Source organism: Pipistrellus kuhlii, unplaced genomic scaffold (genome assembly GCF_014108245.1).
Source record: "Pipistrellus kuhlii isolate mPipKuh1 unplaced genomic scaffold, mPipKuh1.p scaffold_m20_p_24, whole genome shotgun sequence".
Taxonomy (NCBI): Eukaryota; Metazoa; Chordata; class Mammalia; order Chiroptera; family Vespertilionidae; genus Pipistrellus; species Pipistrellus kuhlii.
Window position 1 is genome coordinate 3,952,141 of NW_023425523.1, and position 20,977 is coordinate 3,973,117.

Consider the following 20,977-nt stretch of genomic DNA (forward strand, 5'->3'; position numbering starts at 1 on the left):
TGAGCTTTCAGCTATTAAAATGTGTTACATTTTTTGGAATACTCTGTATCTAGGATACAAACACAGGTGTGCACGCATGTATGGGCCACACACACACACACACACACACACACACAGGTATTTTCTACATGAATCAAGAATATGCAGAAATCTGTTCAACTGCATGCCTTTTCCTTTAACATCACTTGGAGATCTTTTGGCCCTGGTATCTGGAGGTAACAGGGTCACATGATGAAGAATTGCCAACATCACAGAGGGTTTGCTTTTATTTGTAATTCTTGATAGATTGTTAGATTGGTTGCCTCTTCCCACGTTGATCGATGACACTGAGTGAGCACTCTTGGTGCACTGAGCCTGTAGCACACACTGTGGAAGAGGACACAGAGAGGCAGTCTCGGCCCTCAGGGGCCTTTGTTTTGTTAGTCCAGGTGGGAGATCCAGGAAAAAGACTGACCCTGGTCACAAAACTGACGGCTCAGGTTGCCAGATCACACCCAAACAACTCCATCTGCAGTCTCACCCAGACTGCGGTGCACATCTACCAAGAAAAAGCCATGTAGAAGATGCAGCTGGCGTGAGAGGAACCGGATTCAAGCCTCATTGGAAACTCAGGGAAAGTTTGCCCCTTTAATCTGAGCATAGACAACGGAGTTCGAGTCTGAAGAAGGATTTGCAATCAAGTCGTCTCTCTTTCCTTTTGAGGTTCTGAGTGCCTCCTGGGTGGATTGCAGCTACAGAGGAAGAAGGAGGAGGAATGAGCGAGTTCAATTTGGAGAAATGTGTCTCTTCAGAAGCAACTTGAAAGCTTCAGTCAAGAGAAGACCCAGCGACCAGAAGAACCCTTCAAAGCATCACTACCCAGCATCCAGAGAGCAATGCTACTATTTAGCGGAGAAGCCATAGAGCATAGAGGGAAATTCCAATGGCAGCAGGTCTCCAGTGTCATGGAAACAGCGTGGTCAACTTACCTTGGCAAGAGAATCTGAGTTAGGATCCAGAGCTCGGGGACTTGAGTGATCTGCCATAAGAAAGGGACACATCTCACCAATGGGGACTGGAGGCCTTAGAAGCCTCTCCCTTCCGTCTTGGGTGAAGGGGTGGGGCAGGGAGGGAGGCGGTGCAGGTGGAAAGGTGGAGGGGCTGGAGGGTAGCTGAGAAGTGGAGGAATTCAAATCTGTGGTCTGCAGAGAAGGCGGGCTGAGCAGGTTTTATCCCCTTCTTTCCAGGAGCCATTCCAGGCCAACTCTATTCTCAACAGCAGAGAAAGAATCACTGCCCCATCTCTCAGAGGCCACTCACATTTTCTGTAGCTCTTTGCGATGAGGAAGACAAGGGCCATCAGCAGCAATGTCAGTAGACTTCCAGCAAGAAAGGCTAAGGCCAGATGAAGTTCTTTGCTGTTGTGGCAAAAAAGAGAAAACAGATGACCTTCTGGGCTTTTTGAAGGCCTTTCCTAAAGATCAGAGTGTAATCTTTTCCTCTAAAACAGCTTTCACACCTCCTACTGCTTTTCAACTTTTTGGTTTCAGGTTTCAGATCCATGTGAGGCCTCAATGAAAGCTGTGAACTCCGTTTCCCTCTAAAAAAACATTCCTAGCTCTAAATCTATTCCAAAAACTGAAGGAGAAAAAGCTCCCAAACTCATTTTATAAGGCCACCATTACTCTAGTACCAAAACCAGACAGAGACACTGCCCCCCCCACCCAAAAGAAAACTACTCTAGGCCATGAGCACAGACATAAACATCCGCAAAAAATTCTTAGTAAACCGAATTCGGCAATACATTAAAAAGGTCATACATTATGATCAAGTGGGATTTATTCCTGGAATGCAAGGCGAGTTCGGAATACACAAATTACTAATGTGATATACCACAGAAACAAAATGGGGGGGGGCATACAATTATATCAGATTGATGCAGAAAAAGCATTGGATAAAATCCAACATCTCTTTATGATAAATACTCTCAGCAAAATGAGGATAGAGGGAACATACTTTAACATCATAAAGGCCATATATGACAAACCCACAACTAGCATCATACTCCATGGTGAGAGCTAAAAGCTTTTTCTCTAAGATCAGAAACAAAGACAAGAACATGCACTTTCACCAGTTTCATTTAACATAGCATTGGAAGTCCTAGCCACAACAATAAGTCAAGAAAAAGAAATAAAAGGCATCTGAATTGGAAGGGAAGAAGTAAAAGTGTCTTTTATTTGCAGATGACCTGATATATATAGAGAGAACCCTAAAAAATCTACCAAAAGCTATTAGAATAAATTAACTCAGTAAATAGCAGGATACAAAATTAATAACCAGAAATTGGCTGCATTTTTAATACATCAATAACAAACTATCAGAAAGAAAAATTAAGAAAACAATCTATTTACTATTGCATCAACAAGAATGAAATACCTAGGAATGAATTCAACCAATGAGGCAAAAGATCTGTACTGAAAACTATAAGACATTAAAGCAAGCAACTGAAGACGACACAAATAATGAAAGGCTACATATACTGTACTCATGTATAGGAAGCACTAGCATCGTTAAAATGTCCATGCTACCTAAAGCAATCTATAGATTTTAATGCAATCTCTACAAAAACATCAACAGCATTTTTCACATAATTAGGACAAATAATCCTAAAATTTGTGTGTAACCATAAAAGACCCTGAATAGCCAAAGCCATCTTGAGAAAGAAGAACAAAATTGGAGGTATCATGCTAATATCAAACTATACCACAAGGCTATAGTAATTAAAACAGCATGATACTAGCATCAAAAGAGACACATAGGTCAATGGAGCAGAATAGAGAACCCAGAAATAAACCCATGCCTGTTAAGATGAACTACCCCTAATCTCTCCTACTTGGACATGTTTTCTGAAATATGTATTGTCATAAGCCTTTCCCCATAGCTTGGAACAGATGGCTGGTGCCTGCAGAAGCAAGATAAGAAGACCTTCCCTCTGACTGACTTGTTTACTCTCCTCCCTTGACCAGCTCCTGCCCAACTGCTTGACCAACTTGTGCACACACATCTTGACCCTATTTTTGCATACTTCTTCCCTATATAAGAGAACGTAACCACCCCCTCAGGGCTGACACTGACACACTGGTCTCAGCTGCCTGTGAGAGAAAGTAATAAAATTTCTTAAACCCTCACAGCATCTTTGGCCTGCCTCCTTTCGGTAAAGACCAAACAATGCCTCTGTGGTTAATCTCTGACAAAGGAGGAAAGAATATATACAGTTGGATAAAGATAGTCCCTTCAATAAACACTGTTAAGAAAACTGAGCAGACACTTGCAAAAAATGTAACTGGATCACCATATACAATAATAAACAAAAATGGATTAAGTACTTAAAAAGTAAAACCTGCAATCATAACACTCCTAAAAGAAAACATAGGCAATAAACTCTCTGACATTGCTCTTAGTAATACCTTTTTGGATGTCTCTTTTGGGGCAAGGGAAAGATCTCAACAACAAAATGAGACTACATCAAACTAAAAAGTTTTTGCACAGTGAAGAAAGCCATCAAAAATAAAAACAGCCAGCCAAAACTGGTTTGGCTCAATAGATAGAGTGTCGGCTTGGGGACTAAAGGGTCCCGGGTTCGATTCCGGTCAAGGGCATGTACCTTGGTTGCGGGCATATCCCCAGTAGGGGGTGTGCAAGAGGCAGCTGATCGATGACTCTCTCTCATCGATGTTTCTAATTCTCTCTCTCTCTTCCTCTCTGTACAAAATCAATAAAATATATATTTTTTGGAAAATAATAAAAAATAATAAAAAATAAAAACAGCCAAAACCGGTTTGGCTCAGTGGTAGAGCGTCGGTCTGTGGACTGAAAGGTCCCAGGTTCGATTCCGGTCAGGGGCAAGTACGTTGGTTGCGGTTACATCCCCGGTAGGCAGCTGGTCGATGTTTCTCTCTCATTGACGTTCCTAGCTCTCTCTCTCCCTTCCTCTCTGTAAAAAATCAATAAAATAGATTTTAAAAAAATAAAAACAAAACGACAATCTACTGCCAATGATAGATTCAATAATATCCAGAATATATAAGCAACTCATAAAACACCACCAAGAAAACAAACTGGTTAAAAAATGGGCAGAGGACCTGAGTGGACATTTCTCCAAAGAGGACATACAGGTGGCCAATAAACATATGTAAGTGTATCCAACACCAGGGTAATGCAAATTAAAACCACATTGAGATATCACCTCACACCTGTCAGAATGGCTATCATCAATAAATCAACAAATAATAAGTGTTGGCGAGGATGTGGAGAAAAGGGAACTCTCGTGAAATGTTGGTGGGTTATAAATTGGTGCAGTTACTATGTAAAACAGTATGTAGGTTCCTAAAGAAATAAAAAATGGAACTGCTTTATGTACTTTTATGTAGAATTTGAAGGAATCCAAAACACTAATTATAAAGACACATGTACCCCTATGTTCATTGCAGCATTATTTACAATAGCCAAGATATGGAAACAACCTAAGTGTCCACCAATAGACAAACGAATAAAGAAGATGTGATATTTACACTAATAAAAAAGAAACATGGAAATTGACCATACTTCTGCTATGCCCACAAGCCAAGTATGCAAGTATGCAAATTAACCCAATCAAGATGGCTGTGGTCACACAGCGAGCAGGAGGTGTCAGTTTCTCTGGCAATGGAGGAAGGCAAGCTTCCCAACCGCTCTGGCCAGCCCTGGCCTCCACTCAAGGCTACAAAGTTTCAGTTAGAGAAGATAAGTAAATCCCAACAAAAATGGCGGCAGCCACATAGCTGGAGAGAGCAGGAGGCTCGAGTTGCTCCCCAGCGATGGAGGAAACCAAGCTTTCTGCAGCCCTGGCTTGCCCTGGCCTCCACTTAAGGCTACAAAGTTTCAATTATAGAAGATAAATCCCAGATACCAGGGCTTCTGCTTGGGTTGCCAGGGGGCGTGGCTGGCCTGCAAACCACCACAGGCCCCTCACCCAGGCTGCCCATTGCCCCAAGGGAACCCCCACCATGATCTGGGACACCCTTCAGGGAAAACCAGCTGGCCCCCACCCATGCACCAGGCCTTTATCCTATCTAATAAAAGAGTAATATGCAGATTGACCATCACTCCAACACACAAGATGGCTGCCCCCATGTGGTTAAAGATCCTGCCCCCATGTGGACACAAGATGGCCAGCAGGGGAGGGCAGTTGGGAGTCACCAGGCTGCAAGGAAGGGCAGTTGGAGGTGATCAACCCTGCAGAGGAGGGCAGTTAGGGGTGATCAGGCCAGCAGAGAAGAAAAGTTGGGGGCAAACAAGCTGGCAGGGGAGCAGTTAGACATCAATCAGGCTGGCATGGGAGTGGTTGGGAGTGATCAGGCTGGCAGGCAGAAGTGGTTAGGGGCAATCAGGAAGGCAGGCAGGTGAGCAGTTGGGAGCCAGCAGTCCTGGATTGTGAGAGGGATATCCGTCTGCCCATTTAGACCTGATCCCACAGGGCAGTCAAACATCCCTCTAGGAGTCCCAGATTGGAGAGGGTGCAGGCTGGGCTGAGGGGTGCCTCCCCCACCCCCGTGCACAAATTTCGTGCACCGGGCCTCTAGTGTAGTATAAGAGGAAGTGGGTGGGAGAATGCTCACTTACTCGGAAGGGCAGGGTGCAGAGGTACTTTTTGGAGCTGCTGTGGTGTGGATTTGTTTGCCTATGAGAGAACATGAAGGGGATTAATGTATCTGCCACTTATCCAAGTAACCAGTGGAGATAAAGACAGGGGCTACGACTCCTCAAATGGAGAGAACATCCTGCCTTAGGTCCTGGGTACTTTAACATAGAAATTAGAACAGGGACTTAAAAAACCACCAGCTACACAAATAAAAGCCTAGCGTATGTCCTTTGATAAGCCCATATATCCCTCTGATAAACAAAAACATCTCCTGTGTCTCCCTCAGAGAATCTCAAGGCCAGGGAGTCGAGTATCTAAAGTGAATCTTAGAACTAGTGTTTCCCAACACTAGTTGGTTCCTTGGGAACCTTACCTTGGCACCCGCTGCCTTATGATTTTTTTTTTTTCCTTTCATTTGTTTGCAGTGAAGCCAAAGGCAGCCCCGGTGAGTTTGCCCAACCCTCACACCACAAATGGGGTGGGGAGTAAGGGAAGTAAGCTAGATTCCGCAAACCACCCAACTGGTCTAATACCAAGCAAAGAGGCACTCTTCTCAAACTCAGAGGATCAGACAGTTCTCTCTGCTTCCCCTGTTCACTCTCCTTGATATTACACATCATGGTGAATTCTGATCCTTCCAACCTCAGAAACGTTGTCCCGTTACAGCCATTCAGCACACTTTCCAATTATTCCAGTTCACATTCACCCGGCCGTGAGGCAGATAACGGTTTCTGCCCTGAACTTACCAGTGCTGGTATCCTCTTTGGATGCACCTCCTCCCATTCTGTCTTCCCCCGAAATAAAGAAGGAATCTCTGAGAAAGCCTGGAAAGGAAAGGCAGTGGACGGGTCAACCTGGACCTCGAGAGAGGAGCAGTAACAAGGAGAGGCAAGTCATGACGAGTGTTCTAGTGAGGTCGGTGGTCACAGACTTTATGTGGGGTGGTTGCCACAGCTCAGCAGTCAGTCCTCAGCTCTGCAGGTCCAGGAATTTGATCTTATCAGGGCACCTAGAATTGACTACACAAGAACTTCCACGAACCAACTCAGAGACTGGTGTATAAACTGAAATGACATAAGGAACGTGTTGGTATAACGAGTAGCAACCAGAACATTTAAGAAAGCCAATGAAAAACTTAATTTTGCTTGGTAAGCATGGAATTGAAATAAGGATGGGAGATGAAGGATATTTTGAACTGAGTATCATCTAGGTCTGATGCATCTGCCTCCCTCCCGTGGCAGTATGGAGTGAACATTTACAAATTTTTGTTGCAGGATGTCCTTCCGCTAGGTTCCATCAGACTCTTCTATTCTGTTTTCATATTGTCTTTTAGAGTGAAAACATTCTCACCTTGGTTATGGTCCTATTTGTTATATATCAAGCTTTCTATATTTCCCTCTAATTTTTTTTTTATGTATTTGTACCAAAAAGTATAAAGCACCAAAAAGCAGAAGTCAAGTCATCTAAACCACCACTTCCCATAGTTTAACATTTTAGGGTATTTCATTTTTTTTTGTACTTCCACGAATTCTAAATATTTTTAGTTTTTCACTCCCCCCCCCATTTTATTGAGATATAATTGAAATATCACATTGTATTAGTTTAAGGTATACCAATTAATGTTTTGATATACGTATCAAATGAGTTCAGTTAACATCCATCATCTCAGTTACACTTTTTTTTATGATAAAAATGTTTAAGATCTACTCTCACATTTTAGAATGTGCAATACAGTATTATTAACTACTAGAGGTTGGGTGCACGAGATTTGTGCCCTTGGGACAGTGGGGGGTGGTCCCTCAGTCTGGTCTGTGCCCCCTCAGTCTGGGAGCCCTCAGGGAATGTCATACTGACGGCAATGGCCCACTCCCTGGACATCCTTAGCTCTGCCATGGAGGAGAAGCTCCTGCCACCACTGCTGTGCTCACCAGCCGTGAACCCAGCTCCTGCATTGAGTGTCTGCCCCCTGGTGGTCAGTGTGCGTCATGGTGACTGGTCGTTCCACTATTTGGTCGATTTGCATATTAGCCTTTTATTATTTAGGAGAATCACCATGCTGTCTCCAGGACTTATTTGTAACTGAAAGTCTATACCTTTGACTATCTTCACCAATTTTCAACACCTCCCATGCCCTCGTCTGTCACTGGCATCTATTCTATGAGTTTGATTTTTAAAGATTCCACATATAAGTGAAATCAGAGTGTTTGCCATGCATGTTTTAAAAGGCTAGTTGAGATATATCTTCATATATCCATTAAAAAAAACCCACACTAAGCTTTTTATCATAGACATTCTCTCATTCCACTAAAAACTTCCTCTAAATATTTTTCATGGTGATAGATTTTTCTGTTACAGCTGTGTATTATGGCTTGTTTAACCAGTTCCCTATTATTTACAGTTCTAGGAGGCCACAATTTCATTTCATATTTAAGTAAACCCATTCTAAGAATTTTTGGCTTTGCTGTATCTATTGTGTTTTAAAGGTAATTTATTTAGACAACAAATGCCACTAGTGATTTGTTCAGCTCTCAAAAGTGAATCCTCCAAGTTCTGTGGCATCAGGGAGGTTTGGAAGCAGAACCTCACTGCCAGGGACCAGTAGCAACAGCAACCTTCTATGAAGTACCTCACAATCAGACCAGATGTTTTCAGATCATGCGTGTGGGACAGTGAGAAAGGCCGCAGGGGAAGCGGGTGAGAGAAGTGTGACCCGGGAGAACCGGACGCTCACCATAAATTGCAGAATCAGCAGTGGAAACTAGCTTCCCAGCACTTTTTCTGTTCCTGTTTTCACTCAAAAGGCAATGATCCTCTTTGTCAAGCACCATAAAATATTTAGATAGCATTTTAAATATATTGAAATACATGTTTGTGCTTAAATATATTGAAATACATGTTTGTGCTAAATAAATGGAGTAGGGACTAATCTTATTAATTTATACTAGATCTTACCCCTGGGAGGTGGAATAGAAGAGCATGGTAGATTTCTGTGTGTGTGTATATATATATATAATTGATTTCAGAGAGGAAGGGAGAAGTAGGGAGAGATAGAAACATCAATGATGAGAATCATTGATTGGCTGCCTCCTGTATGCCCTCTACTGGAGATCAAGCCCACAACCCAGGCATGTGTCCTAGGCTGGAATCTAACCTGGGACCCTTCAGTCCACAGGCTGACGCCCTATCCACTGAGCCAAGCCAGCTAGGGCTCTGTATAATCTTAACCTTTACATGAGTGCCTCTGAATCTGCTACTCTCCCAAAAAAACGTTACCTCAGCCACCTGGACAAAAAGTTGAGTCATCCAACCCTGAAAGACCAAATCATCCCACAAAACCACAGGGCCATAGCCACTTACAGATCCAGGTTGAGAAAAGAAACACATGTCCCTTTAAAAACACACACAGTCACAGAAGCATAAATTAAAATAGAAACGATGCCATACATACCCTTTCACGTTTTGTCAGGCACCAGAGAGAATCTTCCAGATTGCCATTAAATTAACCAACTCAACACAGGCATTCAAATATAACCCTTCCCCCCCACACACACACACCAAATAAAGTTGTAAAGAAAAATAAATGATAGAAACCATTACCAATGGGAAGACTTTTTTTTTTTTTTTGGAGAGCAATTATCCTGTGTTAGATTAAAAACGTGGGATAAAGGCACTTACCTTGAAAAGTCCAGTCACGAAATGCCCCGTCTAAAACTGAACTTTTGCTTCCGTGGCTAGTCTTAGTTTTTAGAAATGACGAAATAATTGCTGCCACTGTCAATCAACTAAACTTGAGGGCAGACTTCCTCTTTGAGGCCAACACTGAATTTTTTTTAATCCCATAAGCAGAAAACTTTCGTATCTTTGGACACATGAATGTTCGAGCACAAGGGATAAGACTTTATTTCTAATTACGGACACATGGAGCAACCACACGGCGGATACTATGGGGGTCACAGCAGTATGACATGATCCCTGTCATCAAGCATCGCACTGTCATTTATTCTAAGCAATAAAAGACACTGGACAGTCATGTTAGAGTTAAGTGCCCGGTGTGCAGACTGTGTGTTGAGCATGGAGAGCCTTTGAAAGAGAAGGCAAATCATTTATAAACGTCTATTCATAAAACAGCATCAATAAATATACTCAGTAAATAATTACGATGGGTCGTACAGTGGGCTGGGTGTGGTGGGTAATTCTGAGAGCAAGACAGAGAGGTTCCTGTTGGCGCTACCATCTAATTGGAAAGATGTGCTAAATGAGCGAAGGGATCATCCTGGGTTGCCTTAAAGGCCATGAAGAGAAGCAGCAGGATGCCATGCTCGCGAGTGAATGAGAGGACGTCTTTAGAGAACACAGGTGACTGGAAGGAGCAGGTGCAGGCACGTACGGTGAGAACCATAGGACAGGACAGAGGTGGCCAGGCAGCGAGGACTGGGAGAACAGGGGAACTCAATGAGGGAGGAGCTAGCAGAGCTGGGAATCAGACTAGGGCTAGGCCCACGGGTCCGCAAACTCGCGAGCCACATGCGGCTCTTTGGCCCCTTGAGTGTGGCTCTTCCACAAAATGCATTTATTTTGGAGAAGTGGCGTTAGAAGTTTAAAAAATTTGGCTCTCAAAAAGAAATTTCAATCATTGTACGTACTGTTGATATTTGGCTCTGTGGACTGATGAGTTTACTATTACTAATGAGGTGTGGGCATATATCCTGGGTAAGCTATATGCCCACGCCTGGGGCTGGGCTTGGCGCAAGGGTGGGGTTTGGACGGAGGGAGGAGAAACAATGTGAGTGAGGAGTGCCTCAGGCACCAAGATGGATTTCTGAGATATCAGCAAGGGTGAAGGGTGGAGCATTTGTAACAGGTGGGAAGTAAAAAACAGTTCCAAAGATGTACTTCAGCCAAATCGTAGAGGCCTCTCAATCCAAGCAATAAATGTTGTGTTAATAAGGAGCCACAAACGATTTTTGAATTGGAATACAATAAACATGGCCGTTAAAGAAGGTTCCACCACATCCACAAGATGAGGTGTGGGAAGAGGAAGAGAGGAGGACATAAGCCAGGAGAGTCGGGCAGCATTTTAGGTATTTAATAGAGGCACCAGCAGAAGGAACAGGGAGGAAGCCCCAGGAAACCTGCTTGAAGGCTGGAAGTTCTAAGACGTGGGGCATGGTTCCGGGAATGAAACAGCAGGATGAGTCAATGATAGGGTGACCAGACGTCCCGATTTTTAACCATTTGTCCCGCGTCCCACAGCGAATACTTTTAAAACTCCGCGGGACGCGGGACAAATTGTTAAAAAGCAGGACGTCTGGTCACCTTGATGATGATGCCAAGTTTTTGAATCTCAGTGGCTAAGAGAATTCATGTTTTCACCCACGCCACAGTGAACCGTTATTTGTGCCATGTATGAGCATAAGTTCTGAGGATACCGTGGTGAGCAAAGAACGGCCTTCCCTGCCTTCATGGAACTCTGAGGAGGAGGCTGGGACCAGAGGAAGGATAGCAGCCCCATGGCTGTGAAGGAGCAGGCCCCTCAGGCTGTGTGTGCCTGTGACACAGGAACCAGGGTGGGCTTCCTGGAGAGACACAAGCCAAACCCGAGGTGGGAGTTGGAGTTTCACTAGACCAGTGGTCAGCAAACTGCAGCTCGCAAGCCACAAGCAACTCTTTGGCCCCTTGAGTGTGGCTCTTCCACAAAGTACGACGTGTGGGCGCGCATGTACAGTGCGATTGAAACTTCGTGACCCATGTGCAGAAGTCAGTTTTTGGCCTGGGCGAGTCTATTTTGAAAAAGTGGCCTTACCACACTCAAGGGACCAAAGAGCCGCATGTGGCTCGCAAGCCGCGGTTTGCCGACCACTGATCTAGACCAAGAGACATCCTCCTATTCCAAATCACAGTAAACAGTGCCTCCTTTTCTTCTCTCAAGCGAGAAAACTAACTCATCACTCCTTCTTCCATAGTCTCCCTGCTCAAGTCCTACTAATGTTGCCTCTAGTATTTCTAGTAATTCCTTTCTTCCCACCCACACTGCTAAGGCCTTTAGTTAAGGTCTTCAATGTCCTTTAGTTAGAATGAGCCAAAATCCTATCTCCAAACCACCCTCTTGTTGCTACCGATTGTTCTGAAACAAGAATCTAGTCATCATTTCTCTGCTTCAGACCTTTTTCATTGGCTTCCTGTCTTCAGAACAAATGTCCAACTTCCAAGCATAGAATTTAGGGACTGGAATATAATTCCTTACTAATGTTTTACTCTTTAACTTCTTGAGTTTAAAAAATGCTACTCTCCTCCAGGGCTTCTCTACACTCAGATGCTGCTCCACCTTCCTGGATTCCAATCCCATCTTCCTTGGCTAACTTCCTCTCAATGCCAGCCAGACACCATTTCTTTTCCAACCTGTGGCTTTTCTGTTTTACTATCTTAATAGATGCTTTCATTGACTTCTAAGGACCAGAATTTTTGCTTTAAGTTTTACTCATTCGGTTAACATTTGGCAGTATAGTTAACATATGGTGGTTCATAACATCGATTTGGTTAGACTGAACTATACGTTTCAGAATTCTCTTCCTTGAATATTCTAGTGAGAGTGAGCTGCAAGAGATTCTTGAGCAAGTTTAGAGGGCGGATGTGAGGCGACTATTTTGCAGCCCATGTATGTTGTCATCTGTTGGTCCACCAGTTCCGTTGTAGCCAGGTCTGCAACTTCCCAATCTTTCCCTGGGTCATCCTTCAGCTTCTCCAACCTTCGGACTACGTATGTGTGATGAAGGGCCTGGGGTTTTGTAGGACAATCTTACCATCAAGGTCAGAGGTAATAAAACTGATGATGTCAGTGTGTACTTGTGATTTTCACTCATTCCTACCCTCTCCCACTTTATATCCATAATCCCTTCTTAACTGGCTGTTCTGTGAACTTCAAGCTCCTGCATTAGAAACAAAGAGAGGGACTGCTTTAACCAGCTCACTGACAGCATCAAATCAAATTCCTTATACAATCTGATTTCTAGAGTAAATGAATATATTAGCCATCAATAAATATTAGTCCAATTTTACATAAGTTAAAATCATAGGAAGTCAAGAAAATAGTAATTACTCATATGATACATATTTCCAAATATTTCCTATTATGTAAGTTGCCCATTTGTGTACAAGTAAAACATGTAAACATGAAAGAAATGCAGACAAACCTATGGAAGGGCAGAACTTTCTGATTTATCTGTTGGATTCTTTTTTTTTGTTGTTAATCCTCACCCAAAGTTATTTTTCCACTGATTTTTAGGGAGTGAAAGAGAAAGGGAAAGACAGACAGAAACACATCGATTGGTTGTCTCCTGCATGGGCCCTAACCAGGGCCCACGCCTGGGAGAAGTCTGCAAACGGGTACGTGCCCTTGACAGTAAGAGAACCCGGGATCCTTTAGTCCATAGGCCAACACTATACAGTGAGTCAAACCAGCTAGGGCTATCTACTGGATTCTTAAAAGCAATTTTACGACACACTGAGTTGGTAATATTTTCCATTGATATACTACTAAAATTAATACAAAGTAAATGGAATGGCTTGATGTACAATATTCCCTTTCATTATTTTAAGAACCCTTAAATTGTCCATAATCTGTCAATTAGCCAGAAGCAGCTTACCAATCAATAATAATGATCTTATAAACAAGAATATAATTTCAATGACATCTTTAATTTTTATCCATATGGCAAATGTTGAAATAGTATTTCAGAAGATTATGCAATTTGAAAAAAATTGTTTCAACTGTCATTTATTGTTTCAAATTTAATTACAAATTTAAATTATAACTTGGTAATCTTTAGTCAGGTTCAAAACTGTAGTAAAAGGAAACTGCTGATTCAAAAGTGATTATAGAACTCAAAATACAGAGCAAGAAGGACAATAAACATCTTACTGGCCAATATAGTTTTAATTCTCTCACTAGATGAAACTCACGCTTTTCTTTTTTAAGTAGTGTAAACTGTAACTCCAGCAGATGGCGACATAGAAAGCTTTTGTCACAGCCTAGTTTCCCGTCAGTCACTCTGTTTCTAGCGGTCTCTCAGTCAGGAGAGATGCATTTACATAACCGGCTCTGCTTGAGCTTTCTTTGCAAGCAGCTTTAGATCGGAAATGCACTTGGCAATTGTCTCCTTCTCCTGTGATAAGGAAAGAGAAATCTGGTTAGATCTTTCCAAATCACGGAAAGACAGAAACACATAATTCTTATCTCATACAAAACCTGAGATTCTTACACAATCTTTGGTTGTATTACTGACTTAATATCATAGACTAATAGGAATTATTTACTTATTTACACAGGGAAGAAACAATTTATTTTTAAAAAATCCCCTGGCTCATAGCTTTTATAAGTGAAATCCTTGTCAAGTTTGAAGCCAGTTACTCCTGAAACCACATGTCATTGGTGTGAGCTATACAGCTGCTAGCTGCTTGAAAGAGCAAACATTAGCAATACAGATTTAAGAATGAAAATAACTTCTTTTACTTGCTGCATTTTTTTTTTTACATTTTCCAACTTTTAAAGATAAGTGTATGTTATTTTTACATAAAAGTTTATTAAAAAAACAATTCACGCCGAAACCGGTTAGGCTCAATGGATAGAGCGTCAGCTTGGGGACTGAAAGGTCCCGGGTTCGATTCCGGTCAAGGGCATGTACCTTGGTTGTGGGCATATCCCCAGTAGGGGGTGTGCAAGAGGCAGCTGATCGATGACTCTCTCTCGTCGATGTTTCTAACTCTCTATCTCTCTCCCTTCCTCTCTGTACAAAATCAATAAAATATATATATTTTTTAAAAATAATAAAATAAAAAACAATTCATTAATATAACACTATATATCTGGGAAAGAAGAAATCATGTCATAAGTAAATAAAGAACATAATTTTTAAAAAGGAAATCAAATATAGGTAAATTTCTGTTCAAGACCAATAAGTCAGGTGTTGGCAAAGAGGAATGGAATGAAAATCATGAAATTAAGAAATGGAAGGGGCTCAGAAACAGCCTTGTCCAGTCTGTTTTATAGAGAAATTAAATGTGTTGGTTAATGTTTCCCAAATGATGAATTTGAACACAGTCTGCAACACCCAGTGTTCTGAACAATCTACTGTTCTGAGCTGAGATAAGGGGCCTTTAGCCAAATTCTAAAGGAGGCGGCGGAAGCCACCCAGGTAGCGGTGCAGCATATTCTAGGTTCCACCATTCAGAAAAACCAACCAGATTGTCTCTAAAAACTGGCCGGGCCACCAGCGGACACCTGTCAGAGACCCCGCTCCACGTCCAGAAGCTTCAAACACCAGGTACCTGCTGTGCAGAGATGCTCTGCACCACATGCTTCTCCACCCACTGCACCATGTGCTCTTGTTCCTTCCGACGCATCATGTTCTGGACAGAGATGTGATAGTCCATGCGACTCTTGACCTCCTTGTACACTCTATGCAGCCGTTCCCGGTATGTGACCTCCAAGGCCATAGCAATGTTATTCTGAAGCAAAATTAAGAAATGATGAAAACTATTTGCACTTCAACATTTAGTTTACAAATTATTTTTTATTGAGTGTAATTGACCTCTATGTTAATTTCATGCATTCAATGATTTTGTATATACTGTGAAATGATTACCACAATGAATCTAGTTAACATCGTACCACAATATTTTAGAATCTAATTCTGCTCTGACCACGGTAAAAAGCTCTACTACTATCTAAATCTGCTTATAAATTTGGAAAGTGAGTATCAGATTTTCTTACAGCAAACATGTTTCTTCGTGACATGCCTTAGACAGTGAATTCCAATCTTTAATCAGCTGTAACTTAATGACCATTTTCCTTTTATGTGGATTTATAATTGTAGCTCTTTCTAATATTTAGAGTAATAACATTTACACACCTGATAGGTCTTTAATGTCTAAACAGCCTGTACTGCCAACCCCCACCTAAATCTTCTCTTTTCTAAATAAAATATGCTCAATCTCCAGCCATCCCTCATGTAAGAGAGTTTAATTTTTTTTTTTTTTTTTAATGCATACAAATGAGTAACTTCATTCTCCTTAGAAAGTTCTGAAACTTACCCTCTGGACATCAAAAAGGTAATGGCGCTTTTGAACCAATGCCTGCTGGGACTTCTCCAGCTCAATTGCATCCTGGATGCCTTTGATGGTAGCCTGTTTCGCTTCTTCTAGTTGGGCAATTTCTTGCTGCAATTATGATATTTAGAACAAAGATCAGTGAAAGTACCAAGAGTAAAAAGAAATTCATTTTATTTTTCTTCAAAGTTATATTCCTCACTTATAAAAAGACAGAAACATACACACATATAGGGAGAAATGCACAAATCCTTGAAAAGAATTGCCCATGACAGCTACACAATATCTGTTGAATGAACAAAACCATGGAAAAGCTGGAGAAAGTTTGGTAGATTTCTAAAAATTTCTGATTTCTGATCTCAAATTAGTAGCATATAAACACCTGTAATTGTACTCATTATAATTAGATTTTTAATTATACTGAATATATATACACAGATATATATATATATATATATATATATATATATATATATATATATATCCATATCAAAAACATCACTTGATGGCCTTGATACTTCTACTATGGTCTCAATGGGAAATAAGGTTTATTGGTTCTTACCTCATTGAGTTTATCAGCAAATTCCCCAATAGAGGCACCGTATTTTTTAATGATATAGACAAGCAACCCTATTGTTGATACAGCAGAGATGGTGTCTGGAGTAACCACATAGATTTCTTTGGATAGAAAATATAAGATAAGCCCAGTTCCGAGCACATAGGGTCCTGAAAGAAGGAAAAAGTTATTTTATGATGAGTAAGATAGAAAGATAATTCTGCATTTAATTAGTTGAAGGCCAAATAATGATTAAAATAATTGGACTCAAAGAACACTGGATTGAGAAGCATTATGGTAGAGTTGAGAGAACAAGGATCTGAATTCAAAGAAATCTGACTCTACAACTTATGAGAAACTGGGGAATGTAAGTAATTTCTAAGCTTAGATTCTGCATCTGTAAAATGGAAACAGTACCTTCTTCACAGGGTTGATGAAATTAAAAATAATGTATGTAAAGTGCATAGCACAGCCCGGCTGGTGTGGCTCAATAGTTGAGTGATATCCCAGGCACATTTGATTCCTGGTCAAGGCACATGCCCACGTTGTGGGCTCAACTCCTACTAGGGGGTGTGCAGGAGGCAGCCAATCGATGTTTCTCTCACTGATATTTCTATCCCTTTCTCCCTCTCCCCTCTCTATAAAATCAATAAAAGCGTTAAAGAAAAAAATAAAGTGCCTAGCACAGCTGCTTAACGAACGTTTTTGGACCATCCGACATCCCCAGAGGGGTCCCAGGTTACAAGCGTGCAGAACAGGCTGAGGGACCCCAGCAGTGCACAAATCCATGCACCAGGCCTCTAGTTGCATTATAAAAATGCAATGTTTTACAACATTTTATGCTTTTTTGAAAGGGGAAAAACATAAACACAGCCCACTTTCTGTTTTCATACTTATATATACAATTTAATACATTCTACTGCCTTACCTGACCTTATTCTAATTCACAGCTATTTCTATTAGATAGTATATTACAATTACTTGTTTCTTTATTGTGTATCCTACAATAGAATGTACGTTCTGTGATGACACACCACTGCATGCCTAGACCAGTGCCTGGCATAGAGCAGGCATTCAATAAATTTAGTATATCAACAAATGGAAACAATGTTAAAAGTCAAATTAAAACCCCAAACAAATTTATTCCAAAGATAAGTTAGAGCAACTAAACTGTTATTATGAATCACTTCCACAAGTACATTTAAAACAACTGGCTTGATTTTTGTGGTGTACGTGAAGAGGTAAGAGGCTGCCCAAATCCCACATTAACATAAATCACACAATCCAAACATGCTATCAATACTGGGCAAATGCTCACCTGTTACTCCGGTTTTAGGGTAAAGAAACTGGAAGAATTCCTCAGGGATCAGTCCAAGACGAACTTTTCCTCCATGTTCAGGAAGAGGTGGTAGTGGGGCAAGACTTGGCTGCCCAGTGTGAAAGATCCTTGTTGCTTGCAATGCCCTAAGGTAGCAATTACACACATTTAAAGTCTATTCAGTGTATGAAGTTAGTAGAAACAATGAATGGGGATAAGGACTGAGGCAAGAGAGAGACCAAGAACAGAAAGGTCATAACAGAAAGAACAGACCAAGAACAGGAAGGTTAGGGTTAATGATTAGCTGTGTGAAAAGGACAAATGGCTTACATAAAGTCATATCTAATCGTCTACCCCAAACTAGAATCCCTTCTGTAAGCCTCATCAGTCATCTATTATCAGCATGGAAATATAAAAGAACATAGACCGAAGGCTAACTATTTGGGTTCAAATCCTAAACCTGCTTAGAATGGTACTTGGCATGTGTTAGAGTCCTATGTAAGTGGCTATTACATGTCTACTGTGTTATGAGCTCCCTGATGGTAAGAGCTTTGACCTATTTGAATATTCTCTGGGATGGGTGCTGACCAGCACTATGTGAAACAGGAAAGCTCTAATTATGTTCATCTTTGAATTGAACGGCTATGTATGTCTTGAAACCTCGTTTCATTGGTTCTGGTTTTATTTTTCTCTGTATGAGGATAACGCTCCTACTAGTGCATCTGGGTTAAACATCTCACTCCCCACACAATCCTGACTGTACACCACAAGGAACTCGCTGATTTTGTTGCAAATTATTCTTGTACTGAAGTAGCCGAAGATTCCATTTTTAGCAGTTATAGCAAATTGGTGGCTCATTAGGTTTCAGATGAAATAAATAAAATCCATTAGTCGTTTTCCTATTAGCTGTCAAGCAGTCTTCTTCAAATACTCTATGTTTTTGCCCCCCTTCCAACTCTCTGAACCTCTATCCCCTTGCAATGTAAGAGTTTATATTATTTCTTTGATTTCGGTTCACTGCTTGTCTTTTTAACATTACTGTTTTTTATCTTTTTGAATTACAGTTTACACTCTATGGTTATTTTCTTTTAATTTCAACACCCCACCAACTTTTGAAATCTGAGAATCATGCTCAAGATTCTCTCATTTAAATCAGGGTTTCTCAACCTTAGCACTACGACAGTTGGGACTGCTGACAATACTTTGGGGTGACAGACTGTTCTGTGCCCTGTGGTCTGTACACACTAGAAGGATCTGGTGTAGCATCCCCCCTCCAAATGTCCCAGCACTGGCCCAGGCCGAGGACCACCGCTTTTAATCACAGCGCTGGAGAATTGGACACAAATCCTCCCCTCATCTCCTGCTTGATTTAATAATCCAAAACCCGGTCTGTCTTCTTCTGGTCAAATACCCCTTATCCTAGCCCCTGGCACACTGCTGCCAATATCTATAAAATGCAAATTTTACGTAAAGCCTACAAAAAAACCCAAACTACTTAATATAGCACATATGATCGAGCACCTGTCAAATTTTAGACCCTCACCTTCCTTCCTTCATTCTTCTATCCTCTAGTCATAAAGAAGCTCTCAGCTCTCAAAAACAAACAAAAACCAAAAACATGCGCATGCTGCTCCTTCTGCCTGGTATGCCTTTCGCTGATTAACTGCCAAACCCAACCAGCCTTCTGCTGTAAACTCCTTGTGGCACGCAGGTTGAAAATCGCCGCTCTGAACCACTGCTCTACAGGAACCTCCTCTCTGGACTGAGCTCCATAAAGCCGTCCTCATTTTCTCTCTCTGGCTCTCTGGGTGGTAAACAAACAGCTACTGAATCCATCGCTAACTCTTCTCACCTGGCAGCAAAAGTCCGAATCTGGGAGGCAGACTGCAAGCCAACTGGCTTCATTTTTATTTTATTGATTTTGTACGGAGAGGAAGGGACAGAGATAAGAGAGTCAGAAACATCGACGACAGAGTCATCGATCAGCTGCCTTTTGCACACCCCCTACTGGGGATGTGCCCGCAACCAAGGTACATGCCCTTGACCGGAATCGAACCCGGAACCTTTCAGTCCCCAAGCCGATGCTCTATCCACTGAGCCAAACCGGTCCCGGCTTCATTTTTATTTTAAAGAGCCTGTTCACTCATGTGTGGGATATGAAACATAGAGCAACAGACAAAACAAATAAACGCATGGACACAGACAACAGTGTGACCAGAAAAGGGCTGGGGGAAGTCTGAAGAGGGTAAAGGGGGTCAAATATTCGGGGAGGGAAGGAGACTAGACTTTGGGTGGTGAGCGCACAATGCAATATACAGGAGATGTGTTATGGAACTGTTGGTTAATAACACTGAGACTCAATGTTATTAACCAATGTCACCCCCACGCACTGAATTAAAAACAGAGCAAAAACTTGTTCTTGGGTCTGCAAAAATGCCGATGCCAGGACCTCCGATTCGCAGTGTGGCAGCTATGGCTATGGCTAGCTGAAGGTCACCAGGGAGAGGGGCGGGGCTTGGGAGACATCAAACCAGTCTACAGTTTAGTTAGAACACATCCCCTAAACCCTTCAACTTTGCCCTTCTGTGATACGACGACGATATTCTAGGTGGTGCAGAAGCCCAAGTGTTTGAAGGAGACTACGCGTCCCAAAATCACTTTTTATTTTTATTTTTAAAAAAGATAATTTCTGGCCCAAAGCTAGGAGGTCACAGAGAAGCGCGATGCGAGGATAAAACAAGGGCGAAGGGGGGTAGTATTCGGCCCCTCTCACTTACCCTGGACCGAGGAGGGCGGCGTTCCTCAGAGAGGGCGCTGCAAATACACACGGCGCAGGTCAGCAAGCTCAAGGTGACACTTACTCTGTCCCTCCCTCGGTCCCCGCGAGGCCCGGCCTCGAAGGCCACTCGCCTCTCTTTCCTGCCCCCCGAGACCTCACGCTCACCTCCCGCGCGGCGCAGGTCACTCCCCGCTCAGGCCCAAGGCTCGCTAGCGTTCCTTCCGCCCCTTTCCTCCCGCCCGCTCCGCATACGAAAAACCCTAGACGCGCTTCTCTACAGTCACTCTGGCAGCCCCAACCGGCTCTACACCTCTCACCCGCGGCGGCGGCTGCAGAAAACACCACCCGGGACAGCATGGTCGGCGAGGGCAGGCTGCGCGGTCTCGGCGTCCCGGTGACCTGGGCGAAGGGTTCTATCCGAGTCCGAGCAAGATGGCCGCCCGCAAGTCTCGCGAGAAGAGAACGCGAACCTCCGTTCCCTCAACTTCCGCTCAAGGTTCTTTATTCTCGCGAGAAGAGGCACGCTGCGCGGAGTACCAGTCGCGGAGGGAGGGCGGCGGC

The 20,977-nt window shown here is 42.4% G+C and overlaps 2 protein-coding genes across 11 annotated transcripts; both read right to left on the reverse strand.

Moving 5' to 3' along the window:
• Positions 1-248: 248 nt before the first annotated feature.
• Positions 249-13,268, reverse strand: CUNH1orf162 (chromosome unknown C1orf162 homolog). Of its 10 annotated transcripts, XM_045586882.1 has the most exons (7): positions 12,850-13,268; positions 12,460-12,585; positions 6,406-6,483; positions 5,641-5,698; positions 1,300-1,397; positions 969-1,018; positions 249-731 (listed from the first exon to the last, which is right to left on the reverse strand). In XM_045586882.1, the coding sequence occupies exons 3-7, from the start codon at positions 6,440-6,442 to the stop codon at positions 609-611; spliced, it is 366 nt and encodes a 121-aa protein (XP_045442838.1). In that variant the 5' UTR covers positions 6,443-6,483; positions 12,460-12,585; positions 12,850-13,268; the 3' UTR covers positions 249-608. The 10 variants fall into 10 exon arrangements, with proteins under 10 accessions (XP_045442838.1, XP_045442841.1, XP_045442843.1 ...); XM_045586885.1 differs by lacking the exon at positions 12,460-12,585 and having other exon boundaries at positions 6,406-6,453; XM_045586887.1 differs by lacking the exon at positions 12,460-12,585 and having other exon boundaries at positions 5,641-5,691; positions 6,405-6,453.
• Positions 13,269-13,417: 149 nt separating this feature from the next.
• On the reverse strand, positions 13,418-20,885 carry ATP5PB (ATP synthase peripheral stalk-membrane subunit b). The gene is made up of 7 exons (XM_036453352.2): positions 20,734-20,885; positions 20,415-20,451; positions 17,638-17,783; positions 16,326-16,489; positions 15,749-15,874; positions 14,984-15,163; positions 13,418-13,821 (listed from the first exon to the last, which is right to left on the reverse strand). The coding sequence occupies exons 1-7, from the start codon at positions 20,771-20,773 to the stop codon at positions 13,744-13,746; spliced, it is 771 nt and encodes a 256-aa protein (XP_036309245.1). The 5' UTR covers positions 20,774-20,885; the 3' UTR covers positions 13,418-13,743.
• Between the last annotated feature and the right edge of the window lie 92 nt (positions 20,886-20,977).

Bases quoted from the DNA above. Each gene is read 5' to 3' on its own strand.
- CUNH1orf162 (XM_045586885.1), bottom strand. From the start codon at position 6,442: ATGGGAGGAGGTGCATCCAAAGAGGATACCAGCACTG. The intron at 1,019-1,299 runs GTGAGTGGCCTC...TTCTTATGGCAG, and splicing joins CGCAAAGAGCTACAGAAAAT to ATCACTCAAGTCCCCGAGCT. The intron at 732-968 runs GTAAGTTGACCA...CTTCCTCTGTAG, and splicing joins ACTCAGATTCTCTTGCCAAG to CTGCAATCCACCCAGGAGGC.
- ATP5PB (XM_036453352.2), bottom strand. From the start codon at position 20,773: ATGCTGTCCCGGGTGGTGTTTTCTGCAGCCGCCGCCGCGG. The intron at 20,452-20,733 runs GTGAGAGGTGTA...GTGTATTTGCAG, and splicing joins TTCTGCAGCCGCCGCCGCGG to CGCCCTCTCTGAGGAACGCC. The intron at 13,822-14,983 runs GTACCTGGTGTT...TCCTTATCACAG, and splicing joins AGAGCATCTCTGCACAGCAG to GAGAAGGAGACAATTGCCAA.